We start from the raw sequence: 19039 nt of genomic DNA, 5'->3' as shown, positions 1-19039 counted from the left end.
GCAAGCTGAATGAGCGATGGAACGAGTGAATGGGCTACGTCGGAGGCCCGGCCTCTGTTACGTCGTCCACCGGCGCGGGCGTGGCCCCGCATAAGGGGCTTGCGGGAGCTAGTAGCTCAGTCTCACCGTCGCGCCGCAGGCTCGGCTGCGGGGGCCGGAGCTCCGCGCCGCCCCGCCTCCCCCAAGTCCCTGCCCCACCGCGGCGCGTCACTTCCGCCACCCCCAGCTGGGGTAGGGGCGGGGAGCGCGGGGGAGGGGGCCAGGTCCGGGGGAAACCCGCCCGAACCCGCGCCCGAGCAGGGACTACATTTCCCGAGGGGCCTCGGCGGCGGCGGCGGCGGCGGGCGCGGCAACGTCCCCCGGAAGTGGAGCCCGGGACTTCCACTCGTGCGTGAGGCGAGCGGAGCCGGAGACGAAACCAGAGGCCGAACTCGGGATCTGACAAGATGGCCGGGCTGCCCCGCAGGATCATCAAGGTAACCGCCAGGCCGGTCTCCGGCTTTTCATTCTGCTTGGGTCCGCCGGCGCAGCGTGGCGTGGCGTGGCGTGTGGCCCTTGGCTTTCTCCGGCTCGCGGCCGTCGCTGAGAGGCCCGAGGCAACGCGGCCAGGGTCCGGCCGCCGCGGCGAGGGAAGTCGGGCGCTGGGGAGGGGGCGCTGGGGAGACTTCCGGCCGCGGCGGGGCAGCCGGGCGGCGGGGACCGGGGCTCCCAGGAGGCCACCCCGCGGGCGGGGAGGCCTGGCCCGCGCCCGGGCGGAGGGTGGGGCTGCGGGGCTGCGGGGCTCTGGTCTTGGGCGCGGGCCGGCGCGGGCCTCCACGGTCTCTTAGACCACCCTCGGGCGGAGGCCCCGGGCGCGCGGGAATCGCGGCGTGACCCGGGCTCTGGGTGGGGGTTGTGGCCCACCGCGGGCACTCAGCCCCGGAGTCCCCGTTTTGCCCGGCTAGGAGGGATGGGGTGCGGCAGCCCCGGGTGCAGAATGAATGAACCGGGAGGGTGAGGCCGGGCGGGGCCCTGCGTCCCGGGAGGCGGCTCCGGGAGGGCCTCGCGTCCTGCCGCGGTCGGCCCCTGCTGGCTTCTGGCTGGCGGGGTCCGGGACGGGGGCGCTCGGCGTCGGCTTGCCCTGTCTTCCGCGATCTTCTCTCCTAAATACATTTCCGCTCGTTATCTCCGCGAAGTGATTTTACTCTGGTTGGCAAACTCTTTCCTGTTTGGGCTGTCTGTTACGGGGAAATAGTTTAACTCAAGGCTGCGGAAGGGCCGCAGTTAGGGAGAGCTCATGAAATCTTTTGCCTCTCGATTTTGTGTGCTTTATTAGTTTAAACCGCCCTTCTGCTGTTTATGATTATTATACTTGGACAAGTACATATGGAATCATGAAAAATTTTGATGTCTTGGTTTTGTAAAGTCTTTACATAACATCGCTGAGTCCTCAGACCAGATAGATTTCTGGCATCCAACGAAAACTAAAATTTGTATTTTTTCATGAACGAAATTAGTTGAACATCTGCATTGCTCACTGTGCCAGCAAATGACTGAATTTGTAGCTTCATTTTTTTGCTCGAGATGAACTGGTGAACACATTTATTCGTGTTTTTTTTTTTTTTTTTCTTAAGTTTTAGGGAGTAGATGATACTCGGTGGGAGACCTGTTAGTCTTCGAAGGATGTATTGTGTAGTGTTTCAGGCAATCACGATTAAATATATCAGAGATGGAGGATCGTGTGTCACTGACCAAAAGGTGCTTGATTTAGAAAAATAAACCTGGAATCCCGGCGACTCAGGCCCAAGCAGGAGTTCGCAAGTTTGAGCCCAGCCAGGGCAACTTAATGACATTGTCTCAAAACGGAAAATGAAAAGGACTGGGGGTGTAGCTCAGTGGTAGTGTCCCTGGGTTTTATCCCCTGTACTGCAAAAAAAAAAAAAAAAAAAAAACAACCAAACCAAACCAAAACACTTCTATAAGGTAGACATTCTTAGAAATGAGGGAAGAACAGATTGTCAGCACTGGAGTCTAATAATGTGAACCTTCTTTATTATGGATTTGTCTTAGACTCTGTCCAAGGAGGCTTAATTATCACATGCTTTGGAAGGTCCTTACAATGTGGTTTAGGTTATGATGCAGTTAATGGTCACCAACCATCATGTTTATCGATCATATTAATTGAGACCCCAGTTCTCTGCACCAGATATCCTCTAGTTTTTATTTATTGTTACTTAAGTTATGGTCTAAGTACATAGTAGAAATGGACAGTGAAGGTAACTTCCTAAAATACATAGTGAACTAAACATTTAACATGCATTTTTTTCCATTTTTGCTTGATTTCGAAGAGGTTTTTCAGTAATACAAAAGCCTTGAATGGAAAAATAAATTTTGTGTGAATTTCTTTATAAATTTACAGAAATGGTTGAAAGCAATAAGTTGAAGTTCTCATAATTAAATTGATTTTGCATACATTAGTTAAGTTTATGCTAAGCATCTGTATTTTACTGTTTAAGAATAACTCATAACAATCTTAACTTTACAATATCTTATTGATAACTTCTCTAATGAATTTGCCTTGATTTTGTCACGTAAAAGTTAAAATTAGGTGACTTTAGTTAATATATTTATAGCTATAAAGGACAGTTTTTTCAATCCTTAGAAAGACTTATAAGATTATAACTTTTTAGTGTCCATCATGTGTTATATAGGTTGTTCTGTAAGAAAATATTTTCTTTTTGCAGTGCTGGGGATTGAACCCATGGGCACTTTACCACTAATGCAGACACCTTCCTCTTTTTAATTTTTATTTTGTGACATGGTGTAAGTTGCCAGGACGAGTTTCAAACTTGTGATCTAGGATTTTACAGGTGTGCACCTCTGTGCCCTGCTTTATTGAATTATTAATTTATTTCTTGGTGACCTTTTGACCTTTTGGGGGGATTGAACCCAGGGGCACTTAATCACTGAGCCACATTGCCTAGCCCTTTTTATTTTTTATTTTGAGATAGGGTCTCTAAATTGCTTAGGGCCTTGCTAAATTGCTCAAAGTGTCTTTGAACTTGTGATCCTCCTGCCTCAGCCTCCCGAGCAGCTGGGATTACACAACCTTTTGACTTTCAAATGATGATATTTAGTGTTGATTATAATATCAATGTAACTATTCTCATCTGATGGAAATAGTAAAATGAGATAGCTTGATTCTGACAAGTAGGATTTATGTTATGCTCTCTTTCATCAGCTGTTTGATCCTTGAAAAAATTTTGTGATCTAGAACAGTATGTTATACATTCTAGTAACTGATTCAAATGACTTTTCTAAGGTCTTAAAACTGGCAAGAGGCAGAACTTGGATCTTGACCAGTGTGACCTTCCCCTGTCTCTTGTTATTGGGAAATGACATAAGGTATGTACAAGTACCTTGCTAACTGTAAATAATTATAAGAATATGACTATCTTGAATGACGGTTCACTAAGTGGCTGGCTCACTCAGATTTCCATATCTAATCCAGTAGCAAATTCTTCAGGATCTACATTTAAAATATATTCTAAATCAGACATATCCTTATCTCTTGAACTCCTGTTCAGTTCCATCATTCTTTACCTGACCTGTGTTAGCCTAATTCTAAGTGGCAGCTAGTGTTATCTTTTAAAAATACAGATCTTGTTACTCCCCTGCTAAAAACTCTACAGAGGTTCTCCATTTCACTTAAAAACTCTTGACACCTTCCCTCCCCCAGATGTACCTGAGTTCTGCCTATCTCTTACACATCTCCTCCTCTTCTCTGTAGTCACACTGTTGCTTTGCTGTACCCTGAACAATCACTGGCTTATTACAGTCACAGGACTTAACTCCTGTTTGCTGCGATGCTCACTTTGCCTTTGTTTTATTCTTGCTCACATGGTGTGTTGTCTGCCTTAAACATCTGCCTCACATGTTGTATCCTCACCAGTATCTACCTTACCTGTCCTATGTAAATCAGTTTCTTTTATCTCCTTTATCCCCTTTCTTCTGTATAGCTTTGATTACTGCTCAAAGTTATAGGACTTCAGGAGACCTGGTTGTTGCTCATTAATGCCTAGACTAATTCTAAGCACTGAAATATTGATTGACAGAATGAAGGAGCCTTAGTTTTTGGAAAAAAGTTTTAGGAAAGTTACTCTATTTAAAGTACTTTGTGGTGCTGGGGATTGAACCCAGGGCCTTGTGCTTGTGAGGCAAGCACTCTACCAACTGAGCTATCTCCCCAACCCGGAAAGTTACTCTATATCATAATTTGACATTGTTTTGCTTGGTAGATTCTCCCTGAACCAGTGGTCTGAGCTAACAGTTAAGTCTTATTCCATCTGTAAATTCACTAAAAAACAAAATATATCAGTCTTTTACATTGTTGAACAGGACATAAAGCATAATATGTGAGAGGCTCTGAAAGGTATATGTAGAAAATTAAGACTCCTTTATCCGTCTTCAGCATTCTGGTTTCCTTTCCTCAGAAAATCATTGTTTTTATTGTAAATCCTTCCAGAAAGACCAGAGTCTCAGTGAATGTATTCTAGGCTTCTTTCCCTCCTCATGCAAATACCTTGGTTCCCCTCTCCAACCCCTCCCCCAGTCCAGCCAACAATATATCTTCAAGGTGACTTATTTTTCTTAAGGGCGACCTTGTGAAATTTTGCAGTTAGACTTTAATTGTTTATTGATAATTTTTAGCTTATTCCCAAAATTGTGCTATCAAAAAAAAAAAAAATGGTATGATGAATGGTTAAATATATATTGTTTTTTGTGTGAGTCTTGAGTCTTGGTAGTTCTGTTTTTAGCTAGAGATTTAAATTTTTTGTTGTTGTTTTTGGTCATCTGGGCCAAAGCTCTTTCAATGTGAATGACTGAGCAGTTAAAGCTTAGGGTTACAAAAGCTCAAAGATACCCATTGTATTTTACTGCATAATTGTCACAGATTTTATGCCTTTTTTTTTTTTTTTTTTTTTTTTTCCAAAAAAGTGGTATCTGACCATTACGGGAAGCATTTTTTGAAAAAATTGTGCTTGTATTACTTAAAATTCATTTATTATTTATTACCAAACTGTCTTTGGTGCAAGATTAAGATGCACAGAATACTCATGAGCATACATTAAAATTGAGTAGACCAAATTGATGTACATCATCTCTTCATGACAGTTTAGCATATATTTTTCTGGTGTGGGAAAAAAGTGTTAGTACATTAAGTTGTTATTGATTTGTGTATTATAGTCTTAAGTGTTACACTTGAGAAAATTTACTACAGTGTTGCGAAGCATGGACTTAACAAAATTTAATCTTTGTGTCAAAATTCTGTGCTGCTCTCATTGGTTTCATGATCTAATGCACCACATAATGCCATGCCACTCATACAAGATATGTTTATGGTTAGTATCGTAGCATAGTGCTCCAAACAAACCAGGTGGTTGACTTTCGGAAATGTACCAAGGAGGATGTGCATGCTCTGGGAATTTTAGGCTGAAACTACTGGGCATGAGAAGACAAATGTGCAGACATGTGCTACTGGTGACTATATTGCTGCTCTGTTAACCTTTTAAGGGGAGTGATGAACAAAATTATACCATGCAGCATAAAAACCAATTTTTGGACTGGAAAAAACAAGGTGTGACATTATGCCAGTGAAATATGATAAAATATCTCTAAAATGAGAGATCCTCCTTTATCCCTATCTTTCATAAAGAAAAATCAGAGTTGGGAGCTGGGGATGTAGTTCAGTGGTAGAGTGCTTGCTTAGAATGCATGAAGTTACTTTGGGAACAAATGGGATCTCTAGTTATGGCCTTTATGTGTTACATTGAATAGTGGCATTCTTTTAATCATCTTACAAATTAATCATGAAAACAATAAAATGCAGTCTTAGGAAATAGTTGAACTCAAGGAGTTGATCTACTTAATTAAAACCTAGCAAGCCAATTGACTGAGATTAGAATTTCACCTTTCTGCACACATTTACTTTTCTATTAGCCAAGGATCAATTTCTGGTTTTTTAAATTTATTTTTTACTTTTGGTAACCAGGGATTGAACCCAGGGGCACTTAACCACTGAGTCACATCTCCAACCCTTTTTAGTTTTTACTTTGAGAACATAGGGTCTTGCTAAATTTTTGAGGCCAGCCTTGAATTTGGGAGCCTCATACCTCAGCGTCCTGAGACGCTGGGATTACAGGTATGTGCCACTGTACTTGGCTAGTTTTAGATTCTTCATTATCTGATTTTGTATTGTGTAGAGTTCTGTATGTTTAGTTTTTAATAATTATGATTTTGAAGAAGACACTTTTTCCTGTCACTTTTTAAAAGTCACTCATTTGAAAGATACTGTAGTGTATAGCTTAGTAATAAAAGTGATTCAGAAAACTGTCCTGTTTTTAAGCCCTGAAAACCTTTTGACTGATAATTGGTTTTCCCCTGTTATAAAAAAGAAAGCATGAAAAACTTACTATGGTGAAGGTTAATGAGTTATCAGTTATAATTAAAATCACCTTTGAAAACAGATAATCTTGTATAGTAAAAATTTGACCAGAAACAGTGGTTCTTATCTCTTGGTTGGTGTCCCATATAGAAAATTTTCTGACTCTCTTCCTAGGAAAATAAACCAATATTTTTACATATGACTTCTGGGAATTTAAATTTCTTGCTAAGTTTATTTGTGGCTTTCCTAGGTCTCCTTGGGCTTCATGTTAAGAATCCCTGGACTGCTTTTAGTAGTGATTAAACTTTTAGGTTGCAAGATACTGTAAAATATAAGATCTAATGTTTTGATTATGAAATGTGAGGAAATTGAAAATAAATTAAAAATAGCAGGCAGTTGAGTTTTTTAGGTCTGTATTAAGCCCTTCTTTTAGTTCAGATTGATCAACTCCCACACAGTAGAAATTGAATTTATCAAGCACTTCGTGAGTATCCACCATACTAAGCAACAAGAAGCATTTGCTTTGCTGAAGTTTGGAATTTTTTTCCACATGTGTCATGACCACTCTATAACCTTAGACTTTCCTGTAGTAGAGAATGTCTTTTCTTTTTCTTCTTCATGAGGAACTAATAGGCCAAATAAGTTGGACGACCATGATTTCTGACTTGGTAGTTCAATACCTTTTCTTTTGTTACTCTGTACTATGTAGAATGATTTATCTGTGTAAATGCATTTAAGAAGACAATAACTTATACTACAATTTGAAATAGTATGGATTCTGACCATACATTAAATTCTTTATATTGAGTTTTGGTAGCACATGTCCTATAGACATAAATACCAGAAACAAGGAAATGAGGACAGTAGTATCCAGCAGGGACTTTGGACATTACAATTATAGTCATCCACAGTTTTGATGTTATGGTATACAGTATAGCTTTCTAAAATAAGTCTGAAGTGCTAATATAGTAATGTTATATGAAGCATTATTTGTGTGAAAAATGAATTGGACTCTTGCTTATTTGCAGTTGAAATTTTTTTTTGCAGAAGTATATGAAGGAATAGTCATGGATATGCAAATTAGGAAATCAGATGGTCAGCTAACATCAGCTAAATTCTTAACCTTAAAAGTTCCTCTCAAGTAAAGCTTTTTTTAAATATTCAATTTGTATATTATGTAAGTTGTAGAATCAAAATAGTCCAAGAGACTGAAAACTGTGACTCCTTGGGTCCTGTGGCAGAAACATGATTGCACTGTTCAAAGAAAGTATAACTGGATAAGAGACTTCAGAATCACCAGAAAAAAATTGTTATTCATTCTTTTGAGAGCTGAATGACCCTATTTGGATCATTGTTATATTTTTTAAAATCTCAATTGAAGCTATTTTGAAATTCCCTAAGGGTATTGAAGTATAGACTTTTTTTTTTAATTTTTTTATTATGGACACAATACCTTTATTTATTTATTTTTATGTGGTGCTGAGGATCGAACCCAGGACCTCATACATGCTAGGCAAGCACTCTACCACTGAGCTACAATCCCAGCCCCAAGTATAGACATTTTTATAATTCTGAATTGTCCTCTAACTCATGTTTCTAAATACTTAAAAGTATGCTGTAATTTAATTTTTTTTTTTAATATATTTTCTGGTTCTGGGGATTGAACCTAGGACCTCACATATGCTAAGCACAAGTACTACTACTGAGCTACAACCCAGCCCCTAAAGTATTTTGAAATGTTGGTTTCAGAATCTAATGTTAACACACACACACACACACACACACACACACATTTATTTATTTTTTTTTTACAAAAAGGCTATTTCATCATCAACTTTGCACACACTCAGGTTCTCAGTACCATCACGTCTTTTCAGTTTGATAGTTCAGGGCAAATCAGTGTGTGTTTTTTAGTCTTTGCAAATCTAGGGATTTTAGCATTGTAGTTAAGAAATCACTAGTAAGAAATGTAACACATACTATCCTTATGTCTTTATGTGGATGATTTTTTAAAAAATTTTTCTACAACTTTTAAAGGTTCCTTTAGAGTTCACACTCAGGAGGGTGTTATTTCACAAGTAATCTGTGGTGTTTTGTGATACGTAAAGGCCTGTTGGATAATCATCTTAAAGTGAAGTAGAGGCAAAGTGACTTTAGTAAGCTAGTAAGAGCCCAAGGCCAAGATTCAGACTTTCTTAACTTTGTGACTTGTTTGCCTTTCTGTTACCCATTCATAAGATGTGTTTTGGTTAAGTTAATTGGACAATTATTAAGTGCATAATATGTATTCAGCACTAAGCCATGTCAACAAGATAGGCATCCCTGTTTAAGGGAAAACAAATTAAGTTATATTAAGAAAGAGGAAAAGCAGGGGCTGGGGAGATAGCTCAGTCGGTAGAGTGCTTGCCTTTGTAAGCCCAAGACCCTGGGTTCGATCCCCAGCACCCAAAAAAAAAAAAAAAAAAAAAAAAAAAAAAAAGAAAGAAAGAAAGAAAGAGGAAAAGCAGGGGTTTTGCCATAATCTTAACAATCAAGGAAAGATGACTGTTCAGTGTTTTTAAACTTGAAAACTAAGAGTTGACCAAGATAAGAGAAAGGCAAAGGGAATAACAGCAAGTACAAAAGCTGAAAGGAGTGATAGAATGAGCATGGTATATTCCAGAAATCCAGTATGTATGATAGATAATGCCTTCCAATTCTTAGGGGGCTGTGAAAAACTATTGCTGTTCAATTACTAAGCTAAGAACATTGGTATCAAGAACTGTTGGGCAAACAAAGCAATGCTGATTTTTAAGTTGTTAAATTCAGATTTAGTCTTCAGGTTATATTCACTAGAGTGTAGTACAGTGATTTCTTGAAGTGAGGTTGTTTTTTTTTTTTTTTTGGTACCAGGAATTGACCCATGGTGGCTTAACCATTGAGCCACATCTCCACCCCTTTTTTTATTTTGAGACAGGGTCTCACTGAGTTGCTTAGGTCCTTGCTGAGTTGTTGAGGCAGTCTGTGAACTCTTGATCCTCCTGCTTCAGCCTTCCAAGCTACTGAGATTATGGCACATGCTCTTGGTCATAGTTTTAAATAATGACATCTTTTATTGACAGTATATAGTAAGTAGACCCTATTCTAACCATGTTACATGCACTGATTTAATTATAACACAATCCTGTGATGTGAACATTAGTAATTCTCCCTGTGATTTGAATCCAGATGGTCTCATTGTCTGAACTCATTCAGGTGTTGCTCATAGAATGTGCTAGAGCATATCTTACCCCTAGGTAATAATTGGCAATGCATGTATAATTTTTACATCATTTGTACAAATGGAGTAGAAGCGTGTCTAACTGCAGGTTCTAAGTACTTAGCTTTCTTCTTATTAGAAATCTTGTCACTACAGTTAAATTAGAGACTTTTGCATAAGTATGAGAACATGTTTAATAATATAGTTCAGTCATATAGTTGTCCTTAAGGTGGAATGCCTCGGGTCAGGTGGTATAGTCTTCTGCCCTATCAGGTCCCTGGATTTGGGTGAATTTTTATGGTTCTGTGGAACCATAAAATAGAGAGCAGTTGTTCCTCCCTTTCCTGTTATTTCTTACCTGCAAAATGTATTTGTGGTATTACTGGATTATACTAAAAACATTGTAGTAGTTTTAAGCAAGAATTTTTTTACTCAGTAAGCCCAAAAATAGATTAGAATTATCTTACACTTACTTAGATCCTAAAATGAATTTTGCATTTTCAGTTCAGGGAATGGTATTTGTACCTTTATTTGTATCTGACTTATTTCCTCACTCCCATTTGGAGAGAATAAGGAAAAGTGCTTTTCCTCTATAGTTCCCCTGTGCCTGCAAATATAATTCTTGCTTTGACTTTTAGAAAAAAACATTTCTTTTTACAGTTGAAGACATAATAATTTACACTTAAAACGCTTGACGTTTCTTATGCTTGGCCGTAAGAGCTATTCTCATTAAGTAACACTTTTTCAGATAAAGCAGTGTCTACCCTGTCTTTATTGTTGAGGTTCACTAAGTGTTGGGAGCTCCATTTAGGTGCCTGCCACAGCTCCATTAGAGGTGGCCAAATTTTGCTTATTTCTTATCAGAATCTTTTCCCAGGTTAGTTGGTAGGGCTGCTGTTGAATTGATGACAATGGTAGGGACTTTGTGATATTTTCTCTGAACACTTTGTTTATAATCTGAGTGATCAGTTTATAGATCAGAATTTTACATTTTCAAATGCAGAATTCACTTGTGTATCTGGGGTTTTTTGTTAAGTTTTACAGTTGCCAACCCCAGAACATTGTTTAATTTTAAGATTTCCGAATGGTTTTTGTGTGCATCTGGCAGAAACACTGATATTTGTGTGTGCTTGTATTCCCTGCAAAAATGGGTAGAATTTGGGGGACACAATCATATAGCCAGTGTTGCCTTTAATAGAATACAAATGCAAAAAAGCGGGAACACCAAAAATGCGACAGATTAGGTAGGAAGTCCTTAAGCTTATTTTAGGGAAAGAGTTTGTTTTTTTTTTTTTTAAGGGTAACATTAGAACTGAATTTTTGAAGGATAAGTAGGAAAGTGGGGTCAGGGGTTAGTATGTCATTCTAAGTTAGACATATCAAACCCTAGGGAGATGTTTGAGTAATGCTAAAACTATAACATGAGACTGCTCTTCTGTGCTTGGATCACAGATCAAATTTTAATTTGAGAAGTTTTTTTTCTTCAGAGTAGTTGATGAATTACATATTCATCACTAAAAATCTCAGTTAATATACCATATAAGTTACATACTAAAAGGAGTCAAAATAATAAATTACTCCTTCACTTTCTTTTGCTATTGCCAATCTTTAGGCAAAATACTACTGCCTCACTGAATATTGAAGGAAAACCTAAATACTTCACTTTTTTGAGGTATAGTTCACATACCATAAAATTCACCCCCTTTAAAGTGTGCAGTTTAGTGATTTTTAATATATTCACAAAGCTGTGTGACCATCACCACTCATTCCAAAAAGAAATCCTGTACACACTGGAGTCAGTCTCCATCTCCATGTCTTATCCTTTGGTAACCACTAATCTATTTTCAGTCTCTGGATTGCCATTTCTGCATATTTCATACGCTATGTGGCCTTTTCTGTCTGGCATTTTTCTCTTAACAGTATTTTTAAGGTCATCTATACTGTACCATTCCTATGTAAATTTTTTTTAGCTGACACTTTTTCTAAATAAAGAAATGACAGAAAGAACAAGGCAGTATAGAAGGTAGATAGTCTGTATTGGCTTCCATAAAACTAACCAGTCACATTTGAACCCTGCATTGTTTTAGAACATTTAAGAAATATTCTTCAAACCTTGTGAAGGAGATATATAAAAATAAGTCTTCAGCAGTAGTAAATATTTATAGAGTAGATTTGATTGCTGTAGGCCAAGAAAATTTGAGCTAATCATGTTGAATAATGGGTAGAAGTCCAATTTGGGTTATCTTATCTTTTGATTAAAGAGACTGTGACTTTGGCCACATCACTCCCTGGGCCTTAATTATTTCTAATACCTTTTTAAAATTTGAAGATTCTGGACTTGGGGATGTGATTCATTGGTGGAACACTTGACTAGCTTGTGGAAGACCCCCTGGTTCTATCCCCATACCACAAAAATAAATGGTGATTCTGTGATCCAGTAGGGTAGTTTAAAACAATAAGAGGCTGTGATATAATCCTGGAACTGATCTTGCCTTTTGCCTTTTAAGCTGATCCTTACGTACTTCAAAAACAAACAGACAAACCAAAAACTACAAATGTTCAGAATGTTGGTATTCCAAAATAAGTAAAAGACTTGTGTCATATCTGTTACTTCCATTTTTAATCCTTTGAGTGTTTGTGTTCTCATGGGGTTCAGACTGGACCTTTTTTTTTTTTTTTTATTATATTACTTTCTTGAACACACTAATTCACTTCTTTGACTTCAGTCCACATCAGTCAGTGATTCCAAATTCTAACAGTGAGTTTTAGGTCTCCTCAATTGCCCACTTTTTATTTCCACTTAGATGTCTTGCAGGCATTTGAAAAATAACTTTGTTTTTACCATAGAATGTTTTCATTTTGCTGTCGCTCTCTTATATACCTCAGTACTGGTATTGTTCTCTCTCTCTCTTTTTTTTTCTCTTTGAGACAGATTTATTTAGGAAAGCAGCTTCACATTCCAGGGAGAATGCAGGCCACCTTGAGTGAGAAACGTTTGTGGTAAAGCAAAGAATACACATTCAAGGGAAAATGGGGGCCACCTCCAGAGAGAGAGAGACAGACAGAGACTGAGACAGAGACTTCTCTATTCATGATACTAGTATTAACCCAGTTGCTGGGTTCAATCCCCAGCACCGCAAAAAAAAAAAAAAAAAAAAAAAAAAAAACAGAAAACAGAAAACCCAGTTGCCTGAGATCCCTTTCCCTTCTCCAGACTCTTTGTGTGTGATCTGTTATTCCTCTTCGGGATTTTGTTAGCAGTGATCTCAGAACTCATCCCCTTTTCTTTGCTTACTAACACACACACACACACACACGTACTTTTTTTTCATATTGACAAGTTATTCTGAAAACACAGATGTGATCATGAGCTCTGTTGGGTTCAGACTTAACCTGGTATTCTTCACAGACTGTGTTTTCATCATAATTATTTTGTTGGTATTTCCTTCCTTGTACTCCCTCCTTTGTGCAGTCTCTGATGGTGTTTATCAGTCACAATGATGAATTTCCTTACTCCTGAGTTATCCCTGTCTGGCCCTCAGTTGATTCTGTGTTGGATAAATTCCAAATTGAACTAATGTGCTGCGGAGTTGCTGGGTGGTCTTGTAGGTATCTTAAGCAGACAACACAATCCTGGAAGAGGCAAGTCTCTTGTAGTTTCCCTTTAGTACCCCCGTCTGTAGACTGTAACCAGAGGCCCCTGGCAGATTCTAATTTCCAGAATCCTAAAGTATATAGACAGATAAGTGACATTGACTTTATACTTGATATACTAATTTCCCAGTGTAGAGGGTGGGGTTTTTTTTTTTTTTTTTCCTTCTTTTGGGTACCAGGGATTGAACTCAGGAGCACTTGACCACTGAACCACACCCCAGCCTTATTTTGTATTTCATTTAGAGACAGCGTCTCACTGAGTTGCTTAGTACTTGCTTTTGCGAGGCTGGCTTTGAACTGGTGATCCTCCTGCCTCAGCCTCCTGAGCCCACTGGGATTACAGGTATGCACCACCAGGCCTGGCAAGTGTAGAGGTTTTAAAGGTGGAAAACTGCCAGACCTTAAGTTCTATAGAATTGAGAATTTTATAGGTTGGTTGTTGTTTGTGGTATTGAGGATTGAACCTATTGGTACTTTACCCCTGAGCCACATCCTAGCTCTCTTTATTTTTTATTTTGAAACAGTCTCTCTGTTTCCAAGTAGCTGAGATTACAGTTTTTGTTTTGTTTTGTTTTTTGTTTTTAATTATGTTTAGAAGAAAGTCTCCCTTCGCTCTTGTTTGACTTGCAGGTTTTTTGGTTGTTTTTTTCATACGGTGGATTGAATGCAAGGGCACCTAACCACTGAGTAACATCCCCAGCCCTTGTTATTTTATTTTGAGACACTGTTTTACTAAGTTGCTGAGATCCTTTTGCCTCAGCTTCCCAAGTTACTGGGATTAGAGGTGTTTTCTACTGCACCTGGCTGATTTGCAAAAAAAATTTTTTTTTAAGTGTCAGTATGTTATAGAGACATGTCTTTGTTCATGAGTTGAACTTTTCTCTCACTTTATTGTAGCATCCCTCAAACTTGAGAAAAGACAGGACTGTGTTCCTGCCTTTAAATTAGGGTGTTAGAGATGGAAGAAGGATTAGAGGGAGAAAATGCCATGGGAGGTAAGCAAATTATGCCTGCTGAGTTTACCCTCCTCTACTCTTGTCTTCTGCATCAGTCCAAGGGCGGTCAGAACAAATTAAGAAACGTTTTCTGTTTTTAGCTCTGACACACCTTTCATTTATAACTCTGTTATTCACCAAACATAGTTAACATAGGTGTAAAATAGTGTGGTTGTTGAAGATTCTGAGTTCTAACTGGTGACGTTTGAAAAGAAACTTTGAGCTGGACACGGTGGTGCATGCCTCTAATCCCAACAACTCGGGAGGCTGAGACAGGAGAATTACAAGTTCGAGGCCAGCTTCAGCAACTTAGACCCTATCTCCAAAGAAACCTTGACTCTGAAGTGAGATTCTAATCCGTGTTCTGTCAGCTGGGAGGTTTCTGTGCATATTTCTTTAAAAATATTTTCAGATTTGGTTCTGCAGATTAAATGAAATAAATCAATTTTAAGGATTAATTCAGTTGTCAAGCCCTTCAGTTTGAAATTCTGGCTAAATTTATCTGTCTTTCTAATTCATTAGTCTCTGAAAGTCCAATGCCTTGCTTATGTTTGGTCATTTATCAAGTAGTTTAAAATCTTAGTTTCCTTTAATCTCTGATTCTTGGGATTGCCCATGCTGTTAACCAAACATTTTGCTTAGCTCTTTTAACAGTTTCCGCAGAATCCATTAATGGCAAGCATTTTGCAAATTTAGTGATTTCATTGAAATTTTAGGGGTTTGGGTTGGGCATACACAGTGCAGCAAATGTCCATAAGCCACTACATTGGCTCTCGGTATTTTTTCTCTATTCTTTCTTTAATCTTGTAATGCTCCATTGCTCAAATTCTCAACAGAATGTTGAGCCAAACATAGCCCCCAACCCCCAAATCCAATTACTCTTCTCAAATTAATAAATACTTCCTACCCTCAGTGAACCCAAGATACACGTAACATTTTTTCTTTTAAATCAGCTTTATTGAGATTTAATTTATATATAATTAAATGCACCCATTTTTTAAATTTACAGTTTAAAAATTTTTTTTAAGTTACAGATCAACACAATACCTTTATTTTACTTATTAATTTTTATGTAGTGCTGAAAATCAAACCCAGTGTCTCATACGTGGTAGGCAAGCACTCTACCACTGAGCCACAACCCCAGCCCAAGTTTACAGTTTGAGTTTTGGCAAATGTTTACAAATGTGAAATCACCATTTCAGTTAAAATATGAAATAGTCCCTTACAACAGTCAACACTTCATTAAAAGATTTATATTGTTTTTGAAGTATGCTTTCACTTTGTAAAACTTTTCTTTGATGTTGCACGTGACATTTAAAGTGTCTGAAAATAGGCTTGGTGTGATCATTATTCCTGGAGGTATATCTTTGTGTGTGTGTGTGTTCAGAGTTTTTACTTAGGAAAAATTCCAAGAAGTAGAACTGTTAAAGATTGGAACATCTTGTAGTCTCACCAACTGTGTATCTAAGGACCAATTTGCCCCTTAACACTGAATACTAGTTTTATTTATATTGGTCAATTTTGATTATTATCAGTTGTCTTAATAATGAGATGTCCTGTGGGATTGTTTAGAAAGCTGCTTCAGTTTTCCTAGGTGATTTTATTTTCTTCTATTGATAAAGAAAATTACAAAATTCAACAAAAAGGGTACTCATTGAAAAATATCTTCCAGTTATGTGTCTCAGCCATCTAATTCCCTGTCTTAAGAAAATTACTGTTGCTGGGCTCAGTACACCTGTAACCCCAGTGACTTGGGAGATTGAAACAGGAGGATTGTGAGTTCAAAGCTAACCTCAGCAACTTAGGCCCTAAGCAACTTAGCGAGACCCTGTCTCTAAAGAAAAGAAAACCACTATTTACCTTATGTATAAATAAAAAGAACCAATCAAATATAATTAAATAGACAAGTGAAAAGAAAGGCTAGTACAGTAAGGGAAGGAGAATAGGGGAGGGGGGAGTAGGGAGGGAGGATGGGAAGGAAAAGGGATCATGAACTGAAATCAAATTGCATGCATGTCAGAGTTTTTCAGGATGAACACAATTACTATGTAAAACTATAAAATAATTTTAAAAACCTCTGTTCAATTACACTATCTAAATCAGTTATTTTAAAGGTAATTTTTTTGTAGTTTGTTATTAACATAGTCTTATGTTACTGGCTTACATTGCTAGCAACAACTGAACAACAGTCATATTTTAAAAATATATTGTTGCATTGTTTCAGAGACTCAAGCTATCCACATGAAGTGGGTGAATTTGACCCAGTATCGTACAGGAGTGTTCTGTTATAATACATCTGCTACAGTATGTAAATCTCTGCTTACTTCAGTTATAATAATAAAAATTAGTATAAATATATATGATGTAATAAAAATAATAATATGTAATAATAAAATTAGTTATAATAAACTCAGCGGCACTTGACCACGGAGGCATATCCCCAGCCCGATTTTGTATTTTATTTAGAGGCAGGGTCTCAGTGAGTTGCTTAGTGCCTCACTTTTGCTGAGACTGGCCTTGAACCGGTGATCCTCCTGCCTCACCCTTCCGGGTTGCTGGGATTACAGTCCTGTGCCACCTAACCTGGGTAGTTATAATAAAATCTAAGTTGCCTGGATCGTTTCCTCCTCTGCCTTAGTAGCAAAGGCAAAAAATCTTCTGAAATCACAGAAGAATACAGAATCTGCCAACTTTTAACTGTCTTGAGCTTTTAAGATTATTTCGCTTTCAGACCAAATTGATAATCTCTGAAAAAAATTTTTTTTTTGTGTGGTGCTGGGGATCGAACCCAGGGCCTTGTGCTTGTAAGGCAAGCACTCTACTGACTGAGCTATCTCCCCAGCCCCCGATAATCTCTGAAATAATGTCTCTAACCTTGTGTGAATTTGATTTCTTGATCAATTTAATTTCAGATTCTTCTAAAAACCTTGAGGCAGAGGATAATCTCTAATATGTCAACCATTTTAGTATTGAGTGCAGTGCTCATTATTAAAGTAATGAAAGGAAAATGATGGCAAGATTTTCAAAGCTGCAGGAAAGGGCAGAAGAAACCTAAGACATATCTCTGGTGTTTAGCATTTGGTCCCTTTGAAAGTGTACAACTATAGGGACAATATAAAGGCTAAGACATTTTTGAGCTAGAGTGTGCAATAGTTTGTGAAAGTTAGAAAATTTCCTTTTTCTGAACTGGCTTCTTAAAGCCTACCAGTTTTGGAAATTCTTGAAATTTCCACTTGATCAAGTCAGTAATTTTCTTTCTTCTTTGGTCTCCAGTGATTGTGTAGTTGATCTTTTCTTTCAGCTGGTATGGCATGTGACACGCTGTGGGGCTCAGCATTGGACCCAGGCTGGTTGTGGAGATAAAGAAAAAGGTGGCAAAAGGTGTGTGTAAGGGAAGGGCTTTTTCTTTTCTCTTCTCTTCTCTTTTCTTTTCTTTTCTTTTCTTTTCTTTTCTTTTTTCTTTTCTTTTCACCAGGGATTTAACCCAGGGGTGATTTACCACAAAGTCATATCCTTAGCCCTTTTTATTTTTCGTTTTTGAAACAGAGTCTTGCTAAATTGCTTAGGGCCTTATTAAGTTGCTGAGGCTTACCTCGAACTTGTGATCTCCTTCAGCCTCTGGAATTGCAGGTGTGTGCCATCATGCCCAGCAAGAGAAGGTTTTTCTACAGAAGACGCACCCCCACTTCCCAGCATTATTTGGTAGCATTTAGTCAGTTGCTTACCTCTTTTTTTACCCCTTTCTTCCCAGTACTGGAGATTGAACCCAGGACCTTGCAACTGGTAGACAAGTGCTCTTTCACTGAGGTACACCATCAGCTCACTCTCCTTTTAATTTTAACTTATTTTATTTTATTTTATTTATTTTTTTTTTGCAGTGCTGGGGATTGAACTCTCAGGACCTTGTGCTTGTGCAAGCACTCTACCAACTGAGCTATATCCTCAGTTCCCCAGCTCTTTTTAAAAAAACTTTGAATCAGAGTCTGACCAAGTTGCTAGGCTGACTTTGAGTTAGAGGAGGACCACCCGCCTCAAACTCCCAAGTAGCTGGAATTCCATGTGGGTGTGGAGTGTGGTTTCTGTTGCTTACCTGGTAATTGAAAACTAACTTTCAAGATGGCAGAAACATGCAGGGCATGGTGGCACACTCCCATAATTCCATAACTTAATTAGGGAGGTTGGCACACAACCCTGATCCCAGCAATTAGGCTAAGGCAGGAGGATGGCAAGTTCAAGGCCAGCCTCAGCAATTTAGGAGACCCTATCTCAAAAAGTACTGGGGATGTAGCTCAGTATTTAAGCAACCCCTGTGTTCAATCCCGCCCCGTACCCCCCCCCCAAAAAAAAAACCCAGTGTCAGAAACATTGTTTTTTGTGGCCAAAATGACTTAGATGTACCTCCTAGTTCTGTAGAGCAAAATACTGATTTTAGGGAATGTGGAGAAGTGTAGGTCATACAAACCTAGGTCTAGGGTGTTTGGAAGGGTTAGAGTGCAAAGAACAGAGCCCAACAGTTCTGAGCCTTATGTGGCATTGGCCATTAGTGCTGTCTGAATTTGCAAAGATGCTACTTCATCATAAAAGATGAATGCTTTCTAGTGAGAGGAAAAATTGTGTGTCATTTATGCATTAGTTTCACAAAATAAAAAATTTTATACATGCCTATGAAGCAAAAAATTTTGAAAGCACTGCAAATGCCTGTTTATCAACATTGGGTAGGGAAAATGA

At 38.6% G+C, this 19039-nt stretch overlaps 1 protein-coding gene across 2 annotated transcripts in view; it reads left to right on the top strand.

Moving 5' to 3' along the window:
* The first annotated feature begins 298 nt into the window (after positions 1–298).
* Positions 299–19039, top strand: part of Ube2n (ubiquitin conjugating enzyme E2 N) — a 35243-nt gene continuing 16502 nt past the window's right edge. The window contains exon 1 of one of the 2 annotated variants that reach the window (XM_047550683.1): positions 299–476. In XM_047550683.1, coding sequence (XP_047406639.1) covers positions 447–476 — 30 coding nt within the window. In that variant the 5' untranslated portion in view covers positions 299–446. Of the gene's footprint in view, positions 477–16537; positions 16616–19039 lie in introns of those variants that run through there. The other variant, XM_047550682.1, reaches the window with a different exon arrangement.

This window comes from Sciurus carolinensis, chromosome 4 (assembly GCF_902686445.1).
Source record: "Sciurus carolinensis chromosome 4, mSciCar1.2, whole genome shotgun sequence".
NCBI classification, from domain to species: domain Eukaryota; kingdom Metazoa; phylum Chordata; class Mammalia; order Rodentia; family Sciuridae; genus Sciurus; species Sciurus carolinensis.
Note: the sequence above shows the minus strand (reverse complement) of the source record. Positions and strands in the feature narration are given on the sequence as shown.